Here is a 24,050-nt window from a genome sequence, read left to right on the forward strand (position 1 = left end):
GGGGTGAGATCAGGCCAGCAGGGCAGGGCAGTTGGAGGTGTGATCAGGCCAGCAGGGGAGGGCACTTGGGGGCAAGATCAGGCAGGCAGGCAGAGGGGTTAGGGGCAATCAGGCAGGCAGGCAGAGGCAGTTAGGGGCGATCAGGCAGGCAGGCAGGTTAGGAGCCAGCGGTCCCAGATTGCGAGAGGATGTTTGACTGCTGGTTTAGGCCCAATCCCAACCGACAGTCGGACATCCCCAAGGGGTCCCTGATTGAAGAGGGTGCAGGCTGGGCTGAGGGAACCGAATTTCGTGCACCGGGCCACTAGTAAGTAAAGAAAAAAGAAATATTTCTGATATCCCTAAGGCTGTTGGCAGGGTATATATACAACAAAAACTTGCAGAGCAGAGAACTTGCTACTCAGAGACAGCAAGATCACTTCTGCTTTGAAGCTCAAAGTTTGATGTGCTCATGTGAGTGATGGTGGAGTTTACAGACATATCTGTCCTAAAAAAAATCTAAAGCCTGAAATATGTAGTCCCAACTTTTTAGGTCAAATTATCATTTATTTTATGGTAATTTTTTGTTGTGCCATATCAAATAAACCAAATCACTTGTTTATTTCAAATGCTTGCAGTGAATTAGGAAAGTGTATTTTGCATTTCAAAAGATTTTTTTTTTTTTTTTTGTCATTGAAAGTGCATTTCAAGAAAGGAAAAAAAAACACTCAAATACATGACCTAAGTTTTTGGCAGCTACAAAGAGACAATTCAACTTTTTTTTTTTTTTTCCATATATCAGTTACTTACAAGTCTAACTATCATGGACTTAAAATGTGTGTGGTTTATAAATGTTTTTAATTCCTATAAAATCTGTTCCAAATATATAACCAAGGTGGTGAAAAAAACATAATTGCTTTTCTGGGCCTTTAGCGAATTTAATACGTATAAAGTGAAATTAGCATTCAATCCTGTGGCCAAGAGAATGATACTGACTAGTAATATCAATGACAAATCTTTAGAAGGGAGCACAGGGAGGGTGATAAACTTCCACTGTCGTGGCTAGGGTTCAGACATATCTGGACATCTGGCAGACCACTGGGGAAGCTGATCAGATGTCTGGGGGTAGGGGTGAGAGGGTAGGGGTCCTAAAAACTCTTCTTAGGAATGTTTGGTACAATAAACAGAACCTCAGTCCTTGGCGGGTGATAGGCATTTTGAGAACTGGAGAACTAATATTTTTGCTAGCCCAACTCTTGGGTCCATAGTGGAGCCCAGAGAAGAGACAGTTTTAGACAAAACAGAACTGTCTATTGACCAGTCTATTGACTTGGTCACACAGTTTGGCACTGAGAGCCAAACAACCGTATTCTGGGACCTCTCCACCAAAATGTGACAACAAGGAGAAAGACGGCTGTTCTTCCCGATCCTGCCACATGGAATTAGTGGACTGAGGACTGGTGTCTCCTGACCTTGAATGAGCAGCGCAAAAGGACAGACAGGCAGGGCAGTGTGGAATGGAGTCTGTTCCTGGGGCCTTGATGGCAGCAGCCACGGAGTTCGCTGGGCTCAGGGTGATGGCGGTGGACACCACCCCAGCACGTCCTGTCAGGAAGCATGGAGAGGACAGCAGCAGAGGCTGGTGGCCTGGCTGGGCACCGCAGAAAGAGAGCACATGTAGGACTTCCTTGGGGACTCTATGAAATACTTTTTCTGGAAGCATTTTGCAGGGGGTTGACATTCAACTTGAACATGTAGGAAGGGACGTGTAGGCCAAGATACTCATGGACCTCACACAGTTTTATTAATGGGCGCTGGGGACAATTTGGTGCATATCAAATAATACCATGTATTCTTCTTTTATCCCAAATTAAAAACAAATGAACATGGTTTCTGAGAGATCTGAAAGCAAAGGAAAAAACATAAGACAAAGAAAATATTTTGACTGGACTAAACTTGATCTCTTTCATTCAAATGTAAAACAGTTAACAGAGGTGTCCTGGTTTGAGTTTTTGTGATAGCATTTAACACAAATCAGCCCCCAATAATGTTCACATTTAAGAAGTCTTTACACATTTTCTGGTGTATTTGAGCTAACATTTCTTGCTTTTGGAAACCAAAGGGAGAAGAGGTTTTTCATCTGCCACCAAGAACAGTACAGACAGACAGGCTTACCCTGGTCTGTAGATGGACAAGGTGAGCAGGAGCATAGAAAACAGTTCGCCAAACTGAGAAATGTAGAGATGGAAGCTTACAATGTATCTAATGAGCCCAAATAATTCATCTTCCCAGTGAAGAGACACAGACGCAGCCAGCCCAAGTAACCTTACCCATGTTCACAAGTCAACTAGTGGTAAAGCAGAGACTCTAAGGTACCTCTCAGTACTTTAGGTCTCATTTTCCACACACTGAAAACACTTTTGAATGACTCCTTACACATGTACCCAAAGCTCAGCCTTCACACCATACCTTGGAGTATGCTCTTCACTATAACTTCTGTGTGATCAGCCAGGAGGTCCGCCTTGGTGATTGCAGCCAGGGACAAGTAGTTGGACATATTCCTGCACAGTTCCTTGTTGCTTCTGTGGAGGAATTTCACTGCAATGGGGATAGCTAGTGCCATCACAGGAGGCCGGTTGTAATTCTGAGGAAATGCAAGAAAACAACATATAGCAAGAGGCTCATTATTTGTTTATTCATCCAAGAAATATTTCTTGAGCTAAGCTCTCAAAGAGCGGGCATTAAAACAAAGGCCTCCACCCTGCTTTCATTGAATTTGGGGACTCTTGTCCTTATTAGGGAGACTTAAGGGCAAAGAGGCAATTCACAGCATAGCCTAATGAGAGTCATGATAGGCAAAGTGCAGGGTAGTAATCAAGCAAAGAAGCACCTAACCCAGTCTTGCAGGTGGTGTCTGGAAAGACTTCATGGAGGAGGTGATGTCTTAGTTGAGATCTAGTGGATGAATAAGAGATGGCTGGGTGGTGGCAAAATAAAGAGTGAACGGAAGGAGAAGCACACCTGGAGGCACAGGGGTGAGAGAGGTTGTGCATTTGGGTAACTGTAAATCGTTCAGGATGGCTGGAGTGCGGTACATGTGGAAAAATTGGGAGGTGAGAGAAGGGACTGCAGAGGTAAACGGATATAATGATGAAAGGAGTTTCGAATTGATCATTATTAGGGTGATCAGGAGTCACTGTTGAGAAGAGTAACATCAGATTGATGCTGAAGAAATTGCTTTCTAACTGTATCTTAAAAACTGAAGTTTCAGTTAATGAAATTCAGAAGAAAAAAAATGAATGAACAGAAGACTAAAATATAAAGGAAATTTGATCCTAAAATAAGTATCTTCTTGATTTACTTTGTCATTGAACATCAGTATCTTACACATAATAATTTCATCAGCATTTAATTACCTAATTTGAGAATAATATTTGAAAAATACAAGTTATTTTCTTAAAAGTGAATGTTGTGTCTTCACGACCGCCAACCATTCTGACCATTCTACCCCTTAGGGTAAATATAAAGCAAAACTTGGACAGTGCACAGTGTCTTTGGGAAGCTGACTTCATATTATATTAGAAATAAGAAGTGGTTGTTTTTCTCGAACTGTTAACATTAAAAGTGCTATATCTTTCCACATTGAATCATCCCCTCTAAAACCTCCCACAATTCTGGGTTTGTGGTAGATGTTCAGTAAATATTTGACTAATGAAAAACATGTTATAGTTGTCATTGAGAACATAATGTGGTAGGAAAGGAGGAGGGTGGCATCTTCCCTCTTGCTGGCATTACCCATGGACAGTGATGGCCCAGTGTGAGCCCAACACCCCAGTGCCATTCATTTTCACAGATGGCTGGTTGGACAAGTGAGTTGATACACACGTCTTCGCAGATTTCAGCTTCTGCAGCCATCATCTCAGGTACTTCTAATGCAGACATTCTGCCCTTGATTTCAAGGATGGTCAAATGACTCAGACATTGGCCAGAGATTTACATTTTTCCTGGTCCAAATGATGGGTTCAGGGATGAGCAAGTTATTCAATTATAATTAAGGAGCCATTAAGGGCTCTATGAAACAGATTCTATTTTCTGAAGGGTTCAAGGCATTGAGCATGTACAGTGGAGGAGCTGCTACCATCTTGTGACCTCAAAAGGAGAGAATTTGTTTGACATTCAAGGCAATATGGTCCTATCTTAGAGACAAGTTAAGAAAAACAAGGGCCTGGTGATATCATCTGAGCCCCATGCATTAGGCTGTACCTTAGGCCAGTTCCAGCCCTAAACTTTTTAAAGTGAACCAGTTAAGTCTCTTGTGCTTAAGCTTTTTTCCCCCTACCCAGTCCCTAGAAACAAAAATAGACCTGCTAAACCCTTAATCTCTTCTTGTAGTTTCACCCATTTTTCAGACTCAAGGGTCAATCTGACTTCTGAACAGAGACAATAGGTATTCAACAACATAATCTGACATTCCACCATGAAGTCAGCCATACTGAATGCTCTGACACTGTTCCTTGGTGACAAATCATGCCTATATAGCAGTTTCACTTACTGGGTCTCTGTCCTAACGTCTTAGAGTTCCCAACACTATATAACTATCAAGACCATGGCCAGCAAGCTTACTTCTCTGATACTAGGCTCTGCCTTTATCTAGTGTCTCCCCTCTTGGTGAATTTCCAGGGGGTCCTCAAACTTTTTAAACAGGGGACCAGTTCACTGTCCCTCAGACCGTTGGAGGGCCGGACTATAGTTTAAAAAAAACTATGAACAAATTCCTATGCACACTGCACATATCTTATTTTGAAGTAAAAAAACAAAACGGCAAAAATACCCGCATGTGGCCCTCGGGCCGTAGTTTGAGGATGCCTGGACTAGGCCATACTGGTATGATGGATGAACTATATGAGGCCTCCCTGAGAGGCTGGCTGCTCCCCTCATGTTAGTTTTGGAATTCTGGGTGTGTGCGTGATCAGCCACACAGAATTCTCAGATCCACTGATGCTAACTTTTACCAAAGGATTTCCAAAAGGCTGGTGCATAATCAGTCAGGCCACATAAGGGTGTCTCCCAGGTCACACCTAGGGTAACCCTTTTACATTATTAGATATCAGGAACCAGATTACTAACCAGAATTTTCACTCATGCGCACAAGATCAGATGGGAACAAAGAAAGATCCTGAGGGATATTTCATCTAGACCATGTGAAACCTAACTAAAATAACATTCCTGCACTACAGCCAAATCACCATCTCTAGTGACTGGAGCTTTCCTGTTCATCCGATTCAATCTCTACCCCCTGGGCAGAACTGGACAAATGTGCCCAAACAATGACCCCACGCTGAGCATCCTCTTTTGTTGTTGACTTACTCTTCAGACATGTAGTGTTTAGAAAGGCCAATTTATGTGTCCATTTGCTCAGTTATAATATTTTATCCCTGTTTCCTTGAGGTTATATTCATATCACCTCAATTAGAGCATTGGATATTTTCCAAACATCTCAGTCTTACTTATCTAATTTCTTGGGTTGCCCCCATCGACAGCCAATTTCTCCATTCTGCTTGGACTTTTGCTAATTTAACTTTTAGGTGACACATCTTTGTCCCTGTGATGGCAGGACAAAGCCCTCATTTTGAGAGTAGAACATAATCAGACAATTCTTCTCAGAGCTTTCCTACCATGAACTGTAGACCCAAGTCTTCTTTATCTGCTCTGAGTCCTTAGCCAAGGACAACTTGCAGCTAGAGAGGTCCACGTCTTCCATTAGACTCTAGTGATTAGAGGATTATGCCTCCAAGCACTTTACCTGCAACTTGCTGAGAAACCACAGTTGGCAGCATTGGGAAGTACAACTTAGGTGTTTCTAACTAGTTGGGAACACAGGCACAGTGAAAGGTCCAGGGAATTCAGTATTATCAGCAACTAATGTTTCTGCATCTTGGACTTGGACTGACACTTGTCAGCAACAATGAAATAACATGATGTCTTAACCAATTTGTTCATATTCTTTTTACCACAATTCTAGAAGTTCTTGAGAAAAAGAGTGGGGAGCTGTTAAAGTTTTTAAAGTGTAGTTCCAAGGGAAATGTATAAAATTCCCTGAAAACTGTATAATATCATTATTTAACACACACACACACACACACACACAAACAAATAAAAAAAAAACTTTAGTGCACTCAATTTTTCTGTTCTCCCCCTCCCTGCCCTTCTCATAGGTCATCTGGAAACTTCTTAAATGATAGGAGAAGGGAAACATTAAGCAAAGAGCAAATAGTTCATGTAAACACTAAGGAATTGTGAGCAAAGGCTCACAATCTCTAAACAGTGTCTAGACGGTTCCTAATGTATCAAGAAGCCAGGGACACTGCTGTCAGCAATGGGATCTGAGTGAGGAGCTGGAAGGCCAAGATAAGGCTGGACAGACACAGGCCCTAGGACCTGACAGGTACTATACAACCTCCTTCCGACTGCTGAGCTTTGCTCTCAGGTGAAGCAAAAGGAGTTGCTAATGCAGTAGATCGCAGGCCCGTGAAATGGTTTTATCACCAGGATTCTTTGGAGCACAGGAATGCTAATGGCACACATGCCAAGAAAGGCCTATGAATACTCAGACAAATAAACCACTTTAGCAGCAGCTGTTAATGCCAGAGCCTACGATAGATCTTGCCCCTCAGTGCAGACGTGAGCAGGCTGGTATGTGTATCATCTTACACACAACTCAGTGTCCAGTACTTAGGGAATAGAGTCAGTGAAAATCAGAGTAGAAATAAAGACATGTTCATGGGGACAGTTATATCTGCCTGGAGAAGCAAAACAAGAGGCCCTTGTTCTACAGATGCCAAGAATTATATTTCCTAACTAGATTAGCACAAATTTGAGCTTTTGGTGGCGATTTTTCCTCTTGAAAATGTACTTTGGGAACCTTTCCCAGTGTTTTAAGATTGAAAAGAATAAAGCTAAGTAGAAGAGATATTTATCTGAAATGATAGCAACTAAGAAGCTCTTTGGCCTCGAATTCAAGCAAGAGCCGTAAAAGAGTAGTCTCAAGAAATAGCAAACATCATTTATTAAAATAGTTATTTTATGGTTATTCATTTGGCATCATTGATTAGATAGTCAAACTAAATTTGAATTTACATAAAAAAATGCTTGGCTCTTAGTAGCACAGCCTTGTAAAATCTAGATGGCACATACGCCTAAGTTTTCCCAGTATATTTCCTGACACATAATGAGAGCGGGTCTCAGGAACCTGCGGGGGTGGTCCCAGTCTCCTTTCATTTCATGCCACTGTTTCATGTGGCACTAATTGAGAAATAAGTACCATGGCCCACTCTGAAAGAAGGGCACTTGGTATGGAAGCCAGACAACAGCCACGTCTCTTAAACTATTTGTTCATTTGTTCACTCACTCATTCATTCAAAAACTATTATTTTGAGCACTGACTGTGTGCCATTCACTCGTTCTAGGTGCTGGGACTACATTAGTGAATAAAATAGAACTTATATTTTGGGGAGGGGGACCTAGGCAATCAACAATGGCTATAACAAGTAATTAAATTAACAGCCTTTTAGAAGGTGCTGTTTTAGAGTCTTCTGCAGATGATACTTATGATGACATCAAAGTCAATATTCATGTAGCACTTTCTGTGTCCTAAAGATTTTATGTCTGTTTTTTTTTAAATGTCTACTCATTTAATCCTCACAACAAACTTATGTGGCAATTACTCTCATCATCTGCATTTTACAGGTGACAAAATGAAGACACAAAAAGATTAATTTGCTCAAGATCACACTGCAAGTAAATGGTAGAGCTGGGTTGCTATGCGATAAACTTCTAAACCAGCATAACCAGTCCTGCCCTAAGAGTTGCATTGGAAATGCTCTCAAAACTATCCAAAGCACTTTGCATGCAATGCTAATCAGGGACAGATTTTGAATCTTCATACAACATAACTGAAGAAGAAGAAATAAGACAACTGACATGTGGAATCAAAGAGAATGGTCAGTGGGGTCCTCCTAAAGAGGAAAAACAGATCCTTTCTGATTTTCTAACTGTAAGATTTGGGGATTATTCAGATTCCTCCCTCCAGATAATGTCCTTGGGCAATCTTCCTCTCCATAGGGCTCATCAACAGTGTGAGGAAAGATGAGAGAGATGAAATGCAGAGCTAACTTGACAACAGCTCTGCTTAAGTGATTTGGTTGGAGAAAAGGCTGTAACTGCTCTAGAATCTCATTCTAGCACATCAGTCATGTCAATGGTTATAACCTCCTTGAAGTGCATTTTAATTTTTTTCAACCCTCTCCAGTTTTGGATTTATCCTAGAATCTAATGTGGAGGGTGTCTTCCCCTTCATGACTCTTCAAGGGGCAAAGAAATAGGCATTGGCCAATTCTATATAAAAACCAGGTCATAGAAATCTGTGGTTTGAAATAGGCACTTCCAGAGAGTGGCTGGACCACACAGGGAGGTGGCTTTTATAATAAAAGATGTTCTTCAGGAGCAACAAAGTTGTTATACCCATTTTACAGTTGGCAGCACAGAAGTTTAGAGAGATAAAATAAGTTTTATCTCATTTATGTAAGACCAAGAGCATCTGACTCTAAGACCCTCAAGCTCTAAAGCTCTTTGCTATTCTACCTCTCAGCATCTCCTAAGGCCGTGGTCGGCAAACTGCGGCTCGCGAGCCACATGCAGCTCTTTGACCCCTTGAGTGTGGCTCTTCCACAAAATACCACGGCCTGGGTGAGTCTCTTTTGAAGAAGTGGCGTTAGAAGAAGTTTAAGTTTAAAAAATTTGGCTCTCAAAAGAAATATCAATCGTTGTACTGTTGATATTTGGCTCTGTTGACTAATGAGTTTGCCGACCACTGTCCTAAGGGAATCAGAATTTCAAACTGGAAGGTGATCTGGTTCATCCTTTATTTTCTAGATGATAGATTGAGAGCCTTGTCTAAGGACTCAGGTGGGTTGGTAAAAGCATATCACCCAAGGCAAGAGACAGCAGAACCCAGAAGTACATGCTGCACAACTGTACGAATTTTATATTGAGGAACGTCTAAAAGGTGAATTCTGGAATTTTATATTATTTTAAGGTTAATGTGGCAAATTCATAAATTTAGGGACAAAGAAAAAGAATTCGATACAGGGGTTGGCCAAAGTAGGTTGACAGTTGTGTGTACAAAACACAGAGTTTATTCTTCTATTATTACTTACTAATTATTGTATTACTTATTTGTACAATCCACTATTGTCCACCCCCTATAATTACTCATTAAAAGAGGAATAAAAAATGGTCCTTTGGGGTAGATGGGAATAAGATCGAAAAAGGCAATTTTGGGGAAAATAAGACAGAAAGTTTTTGTGTGTGAGTGAAAATATTTAAATTTGAAATGACAATGAAATGGCCAGAAAAAAAAATCAAGTGAAATAGCCAAGCACATGGAAAGAACTGGTGGGCCCTCGCCTGCTGCAGGGATTGCTTGTTTGGGGAGACGAAGTGGATGGAGAGAAAATCATTCTTTTTTATTGTTGTGCAAGCTAAAAATTATAAGGCTGACTTTTGAAAGTTGATTTACTCTTTATTTTACTGAAAACACACACACACACACACACACACACACACACACACACACACACAACAGAACAGAATATGAGTCATTTGGATTTATACACGGTTCCCACAAGAACCCAAATTACAAGTAGGATAAAAATCATCTTTTTGGCATTCATTGCAGGCCAAATAGCTCTCCTTAAAATTGGATGAAAGCTAACTGCCAGTGCTGTGACCACAGCCTTGCTTTGCTTCCTGGGCTGACTTTCTGGGGTCACATCCCCAGGAGTGGCCTGGGCAGATCATGTCCTTTGCTGAAAGGCAAGTCCGCCTTTAGGGTTTCCCGCTGTCCTTTACAAAGCCTTCTGCCTCCTTGGAGGGCACATTCAGGACACCCTGTACTCACACTGTCTCTACAGGCTGGTGTCTCTTGTCCCTCTCAACCACGAGGCCTATCCCTTTGTCCTTCTCTTTATCTCTTTCCAAAAATAGCAGTGCTTGTCCTTGGGTCCCTATGCTCAACAATCTTATAAACGCATGTACAGAGTCACTGAGTCATTGACCAGCAGCGAGTTCGGCATTTTTTATTTCTCAGAAACATTTGCTTCCTCTTCCTCATCCCACCCCCAACTTTGAAGTAGAAGACCTAACCCCTTACCCAGAATGAAACATCGTTTTTTTATTAGAATTTAGGGCACTTGGAAGGGCAGCCTGCTCTTCTGACCTTGGTCTTATTTCACAGATCTGGACTTTTGCACAAGCTGTTTTTTTTCTGCTTGGAATGTCCTCTCACTCCACCTTTTCTATTTGGTGAAATTCCTGCTTATTGTCCATAACCCTTTCCAAAGGTGATCTCCATCCAGAAAATCTTCCGGACTCTCTAGAACTGGCGACCTCAGGAGCCACTACCCACATGAAGCTGCTGAACACCTGAAAGGGAGTCCTCCAAAGTAAGACGTGCTAAAACGCACATCGGATTTATAACACTTAGCATGGAAAAGTAAAATATCTCACCATTATTTATATTGATTACATACTTAAATAATAATATTTTGGATATATTGAGTTAAGGAAAATATATTATCAAATCAATTTCATGTGTGTCTTTGTACTTCTTTTTAATGTGATCACTAGAAAATTTCCAGTGGCATCTGTGGCTCATGTTTGTGGCCTGCATTCTGTTTCTGTTGGGTGGCACTGTGCTAGTGTCTAGACCAGTGGTTGGCAAACTCATTAGTCAACAGAGCCAAATATCAACAGTACAACAATTGAAATTTCTTTTGAGAGTCAAATTTTTTAAACTTAAACTTCTTCTAACGCCACTTCTTCAAAATAGACTCGCCCAGGCCGTGGTATTTTGTGGAAGAGCCACACTCAAGGGGCCAAAGAGTCGCATGTGGCTCGTGAGCCACAGTTTGCCGACCATGGGTCTAGACCAATGATTAAGAAATGGCAGTGGGAGCTGAAGCATGCAGCTACTTTCTGTGTGAATGACCTTGGAGTGGCACCTTGGAGTAAAATAATATGTTTCTGATGTATGTCAATAACATATTCAAGGTAACCAATGAAGAACATATATTCGGTCTTTGTTGTTATATCCAAGCAATATAAATCTCTCATTATACATGAAATCCCCATTTTCTCTCCTCCCATCCCTAACTCTAAAGATAAAAAAACAAACAAACCAACAAACAAAAAACAAACAAACAGAAAAACCAGTGTGATAGTGTGTGTAGAGTCTTTTGTTCAGTTCACCAGCCCCTGGACTGAATGTGAAACATGAAATATGCTCTAGTTAAGCATAGACAACTCTGAGAAAAAGTAGAAGAAGAAAGAATGAAACTAATAGTAGATGCTACACACAGTGCTAGACACTTTAACCCAATGAGATGTTCTTGAACTGTGCTTAGTGGGCTATTTACATATATTGTGTTCAGGTAAGGCTAGGGGAGAAAGTTTCATGGTTGAATCACAGTGAAAAAAATGCTGTACTAATCCGTTAACCAGATTTCTTTATTGCAGGACTTTCTGAAGACTTTAATATACTATGAAGCATGTGGTAGCTCAAAAGGGAAAGATTGAATTCAGTGTTTACCAACTTATTTGATCAATAATTCTCTTTTGAGAAGCACCCATCAACATCACTGGTTGGTAAAATGTGTCATGGACAATGCTGCTTCATCTGCATTTTATAGGGAGGAAACTGTGGCTTAGAAAGTTAAGTGCCTTGCCCAACATTTCCATCTCACATCATTGTTTTGTGGCTGAGCCAAAATTCCAAATTGATATTTACGTCAGAAGAGAGAATTTAAATATGATCAGAACAGGTTAATATTATTATTATGAATAATTAAAATAAACTGATGAACAAAATAGATCCAGAGACATAGAAGCATGGAACAGATTGATGAATCTCAGGGGGAAGGCAAGGAGGGGGTGAGGGGATGAGAAGAGATTAACCAAAGAACTTGTATGCATATGTGCATAACCCATGGACACAGACAATATTGTGGTGAAGGCTTGGGGGTGGGGGGCGTGCGGAGTGGAAGGAGTCAGTGAGGAGATATGGGGGACATCTGTAATACTTTCAACAATAAAGATAAATTTAAAAAAAAAAGAAATACACTTAAAAATGACAATTCTCTCCACATATTCCAAGCTCATTGTCCCTCAGTTCAGACTCCACTCCCTCTTTGGTCTCCTTGGATGAAAGGGGTCCCCTTTTCTGCATTTTTCCAATATTCCTCATTTAAATCTTGGCACACATTGCTTTATTGTTAGCTTCTTATATGCATGTGTCTTATCTCTCCCAACAAATTAGAGCTTGCTATGGTTTTCCTTTGAACTCCTCACAGGGCCTTGATAGAACCTTCTTGGTTAATTAATGACCAATCTGCCTGGCTTAGTTATTGATGGTTTGTGGTATCTTTTGACAGTATCCAAACACTATAGAACATTGGCTCTTGGTTCAGAGCCATCACATGTTCACCTCAACTGCCAAGCCAGTATCAAATAGGCATGATATTAAATACCAACATACCTGTAAAATACAGCTCATGATATCAGAGGCGATTTTTGCATGGGGGGTGTCTTCGTCTTTCCCGGAGGGTCTCAGGTTGTGCTCTAGGCAGGAGTCCCAGAGCCCGACGAGGGCCTTCGCGTGCTTTTCAATGGACTCTGTCTCTCTGATGGCTGTGGTGATTCTTGTGATGCAGATCTCAACCACGGCCTGGTCATTGTTATTGGTTTGGTAATCCTATTGGGAAGAAAACCTTCACTTAAATAATACCATGGAAAATAATCTCTCAAAGGTCCGACAAAACACATACTGAGTCATTTAGCAAACAGGTGGGCCACACTGTGTGCTAGGTGGTAAGGCCCGATACCACCAGGGCCTCCTTCTTCCAAGTCGGGACTCTTGAGGAAGAGGCAGAGTTGGAAACGCACTCAAATGGAGCAGATCCATGTGTCACAGATACACAGACAGGGAGCAGTGAGAGTCCAAAGGAACTTAGTTATTCACTCGCAAGTGGGTTTAATCTTCAAGCTATTTCAGTTTCTAAGTCCATTATTTTTTGCTCTGACATTTCAGTAACTTCGGTGAAATGTTTCAAGTTACCTTCCAACTTCTCCTCATAAGCTTTCTCTCTCTGTACACAATAGAACACATCATGTCATCTTTCTTTTTTCAATCCAAACAGCTTCCAAATCCATATTAACTTTTCCCAATGCTGTTGTTCTGTTTTAATTCTCCCTCAACTACCTAATCATCTTTATTGAGGGATGATATGATCCTTCAAAACATCTACATGTGAAAAACAGGCACACTGGTTTAAGTTGGAAATCTGTCTGACTGGGAACTCCATGGTGGACTGACAGAACTGCAAGCATAATAGTATAGGGAGGCCATCAGATAGGAAGTGATGGGGCTTTCTATCCCACTGCAAGTTCCAGCTCTAACAACTTTTTTATACTATTACCACTGCTGCTGCAGTAACCATCTTATGCACAAAGCTCTCTCTCTTTCTTTTTTTTAAATATAATTTTTTTTAAGATTTGAGAGAGAGAGAGGAAGGGAGACACAGAGAGAGAAATATTGATTTGTTGTTCCACTTATTTATGCATTTATTGGTTGAATCTTGTATGTTCCCTGACCAGGGATGGGATCAAACCTACAAAGTTGGCACATCAGGACAACACTCTACCCAGCAGCCAGCATGAAGCCCTCTCTACACTCTAAGTTACTTCTAGCCTAGATTCTCCAGAAGTGGACATTTCTGAGGAAAAGGAGAGGAATATTTTTAAGGCTCATGATACACTCTGCGGAATTATTTTCCAGAAAGATCTTACAGATTTATACTCTCATCAGCTGGGTGAAAACATGCTCTGCCTATTGTACCTTTGCAAGAGCAAAGTATTTTTAAGTTTTGCTAATGTGATCAATGAAAAACAATATCTCATTGCTATTTTACTTGGAATTTCCTTGATAGGAAGGGAAATTAAATATTTTGTCGTGTTTATTGGCCATTTGTATTTCCTCCTTTAGGAATTACCCACTGTATCTCATGTTTATTTTTCTTCAGATGACTTCATTAGTTTTGGTCCTCCCTTAGAGCAATATCTTTTTCTGTTAAGGATATTAAGTCAAAGTTTGGCATATTGCTTGTGAATGTGTCTCCATGCTTCAGTATTTTTAGATTTTATTTACTTATTTTTTGCTGCTATTTATTGACATGTTGAGTATTTAGGTAGTCAACTCTGTCAATCATTTTGTGGCTTTATTGATTTTCATTTTTTTAAATGGGAAATTTAAGTTGTTTAAATTATTAATATTTTTGAAAATGAAATTCATGGACATGGTACAAAAATTCAAAAGATACAAAGAAAGAGTTCACAGCGATAAGTAGTCTCCCTCTCACCCCAGTCTCCTTGCCCAAGGGAAACCAGGATCGCCAACTGCTCACATACTTGGCAGAGGCACCCCAAGCACAGGCAAATGTTCATTTACACAATCTCCTTTCTTTCTCTGTAACTTCTTTTCTTTTTACTTCAAGTTTTCCTTATCAAAGGTTTCATAAAATTTCACCCATATTTTTTCTAGATTAAAAAATACTTGAAAACATTTAACATTTGGTATTTTAGAAATTAATCTCTTAGCTATTCACTTAACTCTTAAATCTATTTCATATTTATGGAAGTAAGCAAATATGCACATTGTATTCTGAATAGCTAATCAAGTTCTCCCACCATTGTTTGCTGAATAATCATTTTCCATAATTGTTTCATATACATCAGGTTCATTTCAAGGCCCTCTTTTTGTTCCATTTCTCAATTCTTTTATAATACTCATTTAGCTATTTTCTTCATCTATGCTTTATAAACTTTTAAGTGTTTACTAGTGTATTTTATGTTTTTGTTGTTGCTGTTAGCAAAATATTTGTTTTTTCCTCATTAGAACTTTTAGTTATTGCTGGTTAAGTCAACTTACAGTTGTTTCTTTGTATTTATTTTGTACCCAAATGGTTAGCCCCACTCTTTATAATTTTGATAATTTTTCAGATCATTCTCTTAGATTTTTTGGAAATATTTTTGTATTATATCTATATCTCTTATATATCTCATGGTGTATTGTGTCAGCTACAATTTCCTAAGCTATTTCACACAAAAGTGATAAGAGCAAGAATACTGGTTTAGTTTCTTTTTCCCCCCTTACTTTTGATATAAAATTTTATGGCCAAAAGCAAGAAAATGCTAAAATGTTTTATATTATATAGAATAAAAATGCTTAGTATATAATAATAAAAGAAAAATTTCTCCAAGGAAAAAATAGCAACCTTAAACTTATATGTACATAATTATAAAGCTTCCAGATTCATAAAGCAATCTTGCCAAAAGTACAAGGAGAAATTAACAAATACAATATTATAGTGGGAAATTTTAAAACATCTCTCTTAATAGTTGACATTTCAAGCAAACATAAATCTATTGAAGATATAATAAAATTGGAACAAAAAAATTAAAAGGAATGTTTAAAGTCAAGATACTTTCTATTTTCAAAGTTTATTTGTTGAATAAATAGAAAAAATTATAGACTAATTATTAGGATAAATAAGAGAGCTGAATGAGTCTACTGGATACAAGACCAGTACACAAATGCCATTTCTGTTATAATCACCTTAAAATATACTTGTGAAATACAATTTTTAAAAGGATGCCATTTATAATCTCAGCTAAAAATATAATACTTATAAATTTATAAAGATGTGTAAGACTCTTAAGATCCTTAAGAAAAGAATAAAACTTTATTGAAAGATATTTAAGAAGTGCTAAATAAATAGATAAGTATACAAGATCTACAGATAAGAAGATTATGCCATTAAAATGTTAATTTTGTTCAAATTAATCTATAGACAATGAAATTCCAATCAAGGTATGACAACATCATTTATGAAACTTGAGAAACCTAATACAAAATTGTTAAAGAACAAAACCAAATCAAAGCAATTTTAAAGAAGGGATTGGGGATACTTGTCCTACCAGATATTAATATTTATTATAATAAAAAGTGAAATGCAAGCTACATTTGGAGTAAGAGAAGCATAAGTCACAAAGGATTAGTACAAGAATATAAAAAAAACTCCCTCAAATTAATAAGAAAAACTATATATTTTTAAATCTCAATAGAAAAATGAAAAGAAAAATAAAGCTCAATCATAAATAAGTGCTTTACGGAGAGGGAAAGCCAAATGACAAATAGCAAATAAACTTATTTTTAAAATGATCAACTACACTAATAATAAGGGGATTGCAACTTTTAATGATAATCAGATATTCTGTTTCACTTAAATTGACAAAAACTTTAAAAATCTCCTAAAAGCAAGCATTGGTGAGGCCACTGGAACTCTTATTCATGGTTAATGGGAGTGTAAATTGGTGCAACCGCTTTGGAGACCAATTTGGTGGGACATCAGAAAGTTGAAGACATTCAAAACCTCAAAACCAGTGGTTTCACCCCGAGTTGTATACACTAGACATACTAGTACATTTGCCAAAATTGCTAATCATAAGAATGTTCAGTGTAGCACTGTTTAGATAATAAAAGTCCATCAAACAAAGAATGGATAAACAAACTGTGGCATAGCCATGCAATGGAATTCGCTATCCACTGAAAACAAATGAATTGGATCTACACGCAGTGACATATCTAAACCTCAAAAACATAATATTGAGCTTGTAATTGTATTTATATAAAGTTTAAAAACATGAAATATAATACTATAAGTGATTTTTGAATCATGACCATATAGCAAACAGATAAAAACACGCACAAATAAGTACCACAATTGGATATTGATTAACTTTGGGAGAAATGGGAGGAGAAATGGATTAGATGTTATTATGCAAGTGATTTTAAATGTTATCTAATTGCTGAAATTGGGTGATTTTTGAGTGCCTAACATTTTTTATTGTTATAAAATATTAAAGAGAACTGGAAGGTGGTGGGACAATTAGGCCTGGGTGAACATCATGGGAAAGGTGGGGGTGGGGGTGGCAGAAGGGGTGAGTGGGTAAGGAGACAATCTCACCTGAAGTAGTCTGGGAGGAGAGCCAAGGTAACAGAAGAAGTGATTATTAGGTAAAGGTATTCCAGAAAGGACTTGAAATGAAACGACAAAGCTTAAAGTCACATTGGAGAGAATTTTTAGTGCAAAGTTACACTTTCAAAGCAAACAATAAGGACAAAATAGTTTCCATCAGTGTTTTGGAGGGCATGAACTACAAAAAGAGGGCATGAACTACAGAATAGAATCTAGTAAGTTTCAATTATTTTGTGAGTGACTTTAGAAGAAGGAATGGAGGCTTGCTTACTGAGTTTTCAGATCTACAAAGCTAGGAATGTAACTAATATATTGGACAGAATCATGATTTTTATTTATCTATTTAGTTTAAATTTTTTTGTAAATCCTCACCAGAGGATATTTTTCCATTGATTTTTTTTTATTTATTCCAGAGAGGGAGAGAGAGATAGAAACATCAGTGATGAGAGAGAATCATTGATCGGCTGCTTCTTGTATGCCCCATATTAGGGATTGAGCCCGCAACCTAGGCATGTGCCCTGACCGGGAATCAGACTATGACCTCCTGGTTAATAGGTCGACGCTCAACCACTGAGCCATGCCAGCTGGGCTCCATTGATTTTTAGGGAGAATGGAAGAGAGAGGGAAAGACAGAGAGAAACACATCAATTGGTTGCCTCCTACATGAGCCCTGATCAGGGCCCAGGCCAGGGAGAAGCCTGCAACCAAGGTATATGCCCTTGACCAGAATTGAACCCGGGACCCTTTGGTCTTCAGGCCAATACTCTATCCACGGAGACAAACCAGCTAGGATTGTGAGTGACTCTAGAAGAAGGACTGGAGGCTTGCTTACTGAGTTTTCAGATCTACAAAGCTAGGGATGTAACTAATATATTGGACAGAATCATGATTTCTAAAAAGGTATGGGTATTCTGGAAGAAGGGCCTGAAAACAAGCATATTATTGCAAAGGTTTAAAATGTGACATAATTCACTTACATTTTGTTTTCAAGTTATCCAATTACAAGTCTTGATTCAACCTGAGAATTTTGGCACATCACAGTATAAATGTGGCCAACCATGTGATGTTATTATTGAAAAGAAATTTTAGAAACAGAGTGTCTGATTAGTATTAGCAATTGTTCTAAGCAATTGGTTCAAATACTGGGCAATAATACATTATATTAATAAATTAGGAAGATTCCAGCAGAGGGTAACCAGAATGTTGAGAATTCAGGCAGTATTTGGGAGCTGCAATGAGGCATCCTCCAAGAACTTGAAAACAGGATTGTCCTTTGAGGATTAAACAACAACAGCAAAATCCATGAGCTTAAGTGGAATTAGCCAGCTACTGGGCTCACCCAAGATGCTCTATGAGCATGAGTGACTTCACAGGTGAATGAAATAATAATCTCAGGGAGGTAGAACTAAAATGTAATTATAACAGAGGAGGAAGAAATCTAATCAATAATAACATTCCTTATTCAGTGAAAGATTGGGTGAATAGACTTGGACAGAACAGCATGGAGCACACAAGAATTCTAACTGACATGAGTTTTATTTTACATCGATAATCAATAAGTCAGCATTCTAATTTATACTTCTAAGTCTTGCATTTGGATAGCGTTTCTCATGTACTGACAAAATTGAGTTTCCAGACCTGAGACTGGAAGTGTGAGGTGAGGTAGCCTTTCCCTGTCATAGGCCTGCCCCTTCCTTGTCATAGGCAAACATGAGGGCACTAAGGATGTTTAGCTGTGAAGAGAGAAGCCAGAAGTGAGACTGATACCCATCGTCATATGTGTCAAGTTCTTCTTGTAGGAGCAGACATTAGGTTCTTTTGATTGTTGAGGGTGTGGGGTGGGGAGGAAGCACAATTGATAGAAAAAACAAAGAATAAGATTTTATCTGGCTGAAAGGAGAAACACACTAACCATTTGAACAGTAAACGGCTATCTTTTTGTCAGTTAGGATTCCATGGTAATAAGCAACAGAAAAAGTCTAGATAGCCTTAGTAAAATAATCATAAGCTATAAGGTGGCTCACAGATTTGAAGAAAAAGCTGCACTCTCTGGCCTGGGAAGGGCAGTGACCAAAGCAGACATGGTGATAGAGGAAAAAAACTGTTTCTTGAGGGCACCATCATCATGATAAATCACTCTGTGCTGGTTCACCCCCTAGAATTACTGGGAAAGAAACTCTAATTGTTATAGCTTGGGTCAGATGTCCCCACTTCTTTCCCCCCTCCTCCTCAGGCAAAGGCAAGGTAGGGAACATTGACCGAAGGCTCCATCAAGGTTGCATGCAATGGAAAGGGGAAATTTATGAAAGGAAGATTGGGAAGCAGGAAAAATATCAAAAACCTACTATGTCCTCATCTTTGTAAGTGCAGAAGGAAAGGCCACCTACTTGTTAGGAATCCTAGAGAAGAAACTTCTGTGCTGGAAGAAAGTTGGAAATGATGATTTAGAAGGTCCTTTCTAGTTCTATGTTTCTAACAAGAAATTGAGAAGTGGAATTGATTATTGAGACCCGGAGTCATTAGGAAAGAACTGATCATAAAGGATGGAATACAGCTAACGGTGAAGTGAGCCATAGAGTAGGTATGGTGGTTCAGTGGACTGATCACTGGCATTAGTCATAGAATGTCATGGGCATTGAGGCATCATGGATAGGTTTTGAACAATGGAAAGACATGTAATAAAATCTGGTGTAGGCAGTTTGATCTGGTAGTTGTTGGTAGAATTAACTAGAGGAAGGCAGGACCAAGGGAGTGGGGGAGTCCATTGTTTTGAAGGCCTGAGCCAGGGTGATAGAAGCAGGAAGGGAAAAGAAGGAGAAGATGAGGCGGCATTTCTATGGCAGTTTCTGCAGAATCACAGGGCAAGAGGAGAGTGAGAGAAAGGGGTCAAGAGTGACTCCAGGTTTCAAACCTAGAGATCTAGGAAAATGAAAAATGATAACTTCGAATTAAGACATATTGATTTTGAGGTCCTGGATGTCAATTACTATGAGCTTGAAACTTAGAGAGAACTGTCAAGCCTGAAAACATAGATTTGGGATTCCCTCATGTAGAGACTGCACTTGAGGTTATATGAGTAGATGATTTTCTGTGAGGAAAATATATAATGCAAAGGGGCAATTATGTCTTTTTAGAAGGAAGTAATCACTAAGAACTAGAGTCACTAGAAATCATCAAGGAAATAATGAAACCAGAATTGGCTTTTAAAGGAGCAGAAAGGGAGAAGGAATTCCACTAATAGTTATATTTATAACTTGAATTGATTAGGAAATTTAAATATTGGGTTGATCTGAGTGGTTGTTGAATTTAAAAATTGGATTCATCTAAAATGATTATTATTATTCTGCCATCCATCTGCTCTATGCCATGGTTACAGATAGAGGCAGGGAAGAAGTGAGATATGAAAGAAGTTAGTAGATGAAGAATACAGGAGAACTACTGACTTGTAGACTTGCGGGTCTGGTGGGATTCTGACTGGAGGGCTTAAAGGATGGACAGTGCTCCTGATGAGACAGTGGGACACATGACAGACAGAGCTCACAGTCCTAAGATAATGAATTTAACATCCGTGAGACAAAGCAATTGGTGAAGGAAACAACCACAGCAAATCCCCGACACCAGTGACCTCTAGTGGAAATGGGTTTCAGGGAATGTGGATATATACCAAGCATTTATTATATCCAATAGATATTATAAATAAGATAATATTTGTTAGAAATGTATATATTTATATTCTATATATAAATGTATATATATATTATTAAATGTGTGTGTGTGTATATATATATATATACATATATATATATGTATGTATATATATATATATACATATTATTATATTAGATGAAAATCAGTGGCATATTCACCCAATTTATTTCCAGAGGAGTGTGATGAATGGGGCTGCTGGAAATAGCACATAAATCTTACCCAGAAAGTGGAAATGTACCAGGAATACTTTGTGTTTTGAGCCAGACTAAGTTGATTAATGTTCTGGAAAAAAATGTGGACACATAATTGCTGTCAAAGGCATTACCTGAGAAAAGAAGCGTGTTTGGGCAGTGACTTCACTGGTCACTGGGGGAATGTGGCATGTTAATGGCCACCAGCAAGAGAACATGTTGACAGCTTGAGGAGGAAACTGAGCTGGTTGCTAGCACGGCCTTCAAACATTTCTTCTTTATAACATGGAAGAAAGCTTTTATTTCTGAAGTGTGTACACATTTGCTAATTCGGTATTTTGTGGCTTGAGTCCTGTCTCTTTCCCCTGCCCTGTGGGTGTTTATGCCACGTGTTGGCAAAGGCTGTTGAGCTGGGAGGTGTTCGAGAGGACGATTGGTGGCCTTGGCCTTTGAAATGGGACCAGGCTCATGAAGGGTCCAAGCATGATCAGGAAGGTCAAGATCAAAGCACACCAGGCACTCCACATCCACCCCTTTGGGGAAGTACTTTCAGAATATATCATCTTGACATTGAGGAGAAACAAAGGAATGGGAGGGATGATGGAAAGTTTAAATTTGCCTGATCACACTGGGGGCTAATAATTAGGGAGGTGAACTAAATGCTGGGGGCGGGGGATGTAGAAAAAGGAGCAAAGGAAAAGAAAACAACCAAACCCAAGATGATATAGAAGCAAAGAGAATCAGTGTTATCAAGCCCTGGGCAACTGTCACTTCTGACAGCAGAGTGATGGTTGTCCTTGTCTCATATTACCTGCACGGCAGGAGGTGTCATCTGCCTTCTTCCATTATTCAGCCTCCTCCGCACACCTGCTTTGTTTACTAATGCTGGTGTGCAGCTTGGCAGGTCTGCTTTTCCCCGGATTTGCTCCCTCTCCTCCTCATGTCATTCCAAGGATACAGAAATAACCCTTAGAAAAACCCTTTGTGAGAATCCCACTCTGGTCTGCAATTTCCGGAGTTCTGGTCTCCCTGAGCGGGCAAAGGCGGCCTGGCTGCCCCCAAGTCCATGACTTTGCTGGTGTTAGTTCTTCGATGCCAACTAAACCACAGAGCAGAGTCAAGAGAGACCCATATCAGCGAACCTTCCTCTTTTCCCCATAAAGATCCTCCCCGCTAGGACTGATTCAATCAGTTGGCTCTAGAATAGATCCTTTCTGGTCTGAATAGAGGTCTAGTCTGAAAATTAGTTTACTTACGGAAGATGAGCTAATTATTTTAATTTGCTCCAAAGCTTCTGTCAGGCTGTCTTCAATCTCAGAGTCCTCCAAGGAGAAGAGGTCGCCGGCCCGTGAAAGATCTTTTTGTCCCAAGACCAGTCGGAACAGGTGATGCATGGTGCAGAGTTTGATAGTCAGTTGACTTTCTGTAGGCCCAGGGCCATGCGTCCCAGTTATCAGAGGTTAGTAAGGCAAAAACATGGAGCAGGAGGTATGCTTTGTATTCCTTGAAAGATCATTTTTCTCCAGACTTTGAGGTCTTCTTTGACACTCTCTGCAAGAGAAACAAATGACACAATGCAGCCATTAGTGGAAAAACATGACCTCAGAATGTGAACTTGGTGCCCAGAGAAGGGGGGAAAAAAAAAGACCTTTGGAAATGTGCATAGAGAAGTGATTTTCAACCTTTTTTCATCTCGTGGCATACATAGACTAACTACTAAAATTCTGCAGCATACCAAAAAATATATTTTTTTCCGATCTTACAAAAAATAGGTATAATTTTGATTCATTCACACTGGACAGCTATTATTGTGTTGGCTGTTGTCATTTTTGTTTTTCGTTGACAATCTAAGGGAAAAGAGGTCAGTGCCCCTGACTAATGAGCCAGGTATTGAGTGTTTTAAAAGTTATTGTGGCACACGGGCTGAAAATCACTGGCATAGACTAACAGATTCCGGCTTGATATCTTCATATGAGATCTTTCCTTATTTTTGTCTCAAAAGTCCTGGAAAAATTATTAGCTTTATCCAGAATTTAATTTGAGCTGTAAAAAGCAGCATAAATCCCACACTTATTTTTCTTCTTTCTGTATACGGTACTTCTGCTTTTCCCCCCATGCCACAGGGAAACGAGTGGATCAGCCACAAAGATGCCCAACACTTGCCAGAATTCCCACCAACAGATTCCCATGGAAACCAATGAAAAAGGCAAGGCAAGGAAAGGAAGAACATAGACCCACTGCCTGGTTTCCTCTCTTTTCCTGGACATGGAAACCAATACTTACCCTCTTGTCTGGGCGTCTCTGCTATACTACTCACAGAAGCTGCCCCAACCTTCACTCCAGAAGATGACCTCAGTACTTGCCCTATTCTCATACCCTCCCTGAACAAGTAGCAGTGAAATAAAGACGCTTCCTAGGCGTGTGTGGCCAGATAAACCTGGACAGAATGTGAACATGAACTTGAGCACTGAACTTGAAGATAACATTTCAATGCAGGCTGAAGGAGCAGGGTTTGGGGATCAGGCAATCCTCCCTCTATTCCCACAGCAGAAATAATAAAGTCCCACTATACTTCTCACTCAATTAGCAGTCCAAAGAGAGTAGGGAAATGGCACAAATTAAATATCTGACTATTCTCATCAGCTCCCTTCTGGGCCTAATAAAATCACAGACCACTTGCTCTGTGGAGATCTTAGCCATTATTTAATGGCCAGGGAGGTTGAATGACTTCACCAAGGCCCCATGGTAACTGTGCCAGTGCTGTTTTCCTAACTTCAGGCGAGTGGGCTTTCCCCAGGATTTACAGTGGAGTCATCTCATAAATGCAAGTAACTTACAAATGGCAGTGATTTACTTAATATAAGCAATGGGCAATTCTGCCAATCATTTTACTCTGCACGTGCTTCACAGAATGAGCGTGAAAAGGACTAGGGGAGCCTGTTGCTTCCTGGGCCATCTCAGACATCCCTTCTGAGCTATCACTGTGGGAGCACCTCTCTATGCTGAATGCAACTTTACAGTT

General features: G+C 39.5%; 1 protein-coding gene across 2 annotated transcripts in view; it reads right to left on the reverse strand.

The window, feature by feature from the left end:
* The window catches only part of VEPH1 (ventricular zone expressed PH domain containing 1), a 194,730-nt gene extending 172,308 nt beyond the window's left edge, over positions 1-22,422 (reverse strand). For both annotated transcript variants that reach the window (XM_054713669.1, XM_054713668.1), the window contains exons 1-3: positions 22,285-22,422; positions 12,572-12,787; positions 2,449-2,623 (exon numbers count right to left, since the gene is read on the reverse strand). In XM_054713669.1, coding sequence (XP_054569644.1) covers positions 2,449-2,623; positions 12,572-12,787; positions 22,285-22,422 — 529 coding nt within the window. The remainder of the gene's footprint in view (positions 1-2,448; positions 2,624-12,571; positions 12,788-22,284) is intronic.
* Between the last annotated feature and the right edge of the window lie 1,628 nt (positions 22,423-24,050).

The sequence above is a fragment of the Eptesicus fuscus genome, chromosome 3 (genome assembly GCF_027574615.1).
Source record: "Eptesicus fuscus isolate TK198812 chromosome 3, DD_ASM_mEF_20220401, whole genome shotgun sequence".
NCBI classification, from domain to species: Eukaryota; Metazoa; Chordata; class Mammalia; order Chiroptera; family Vespertilionidae; genus Eptesicus; species Eptesicus fuscus.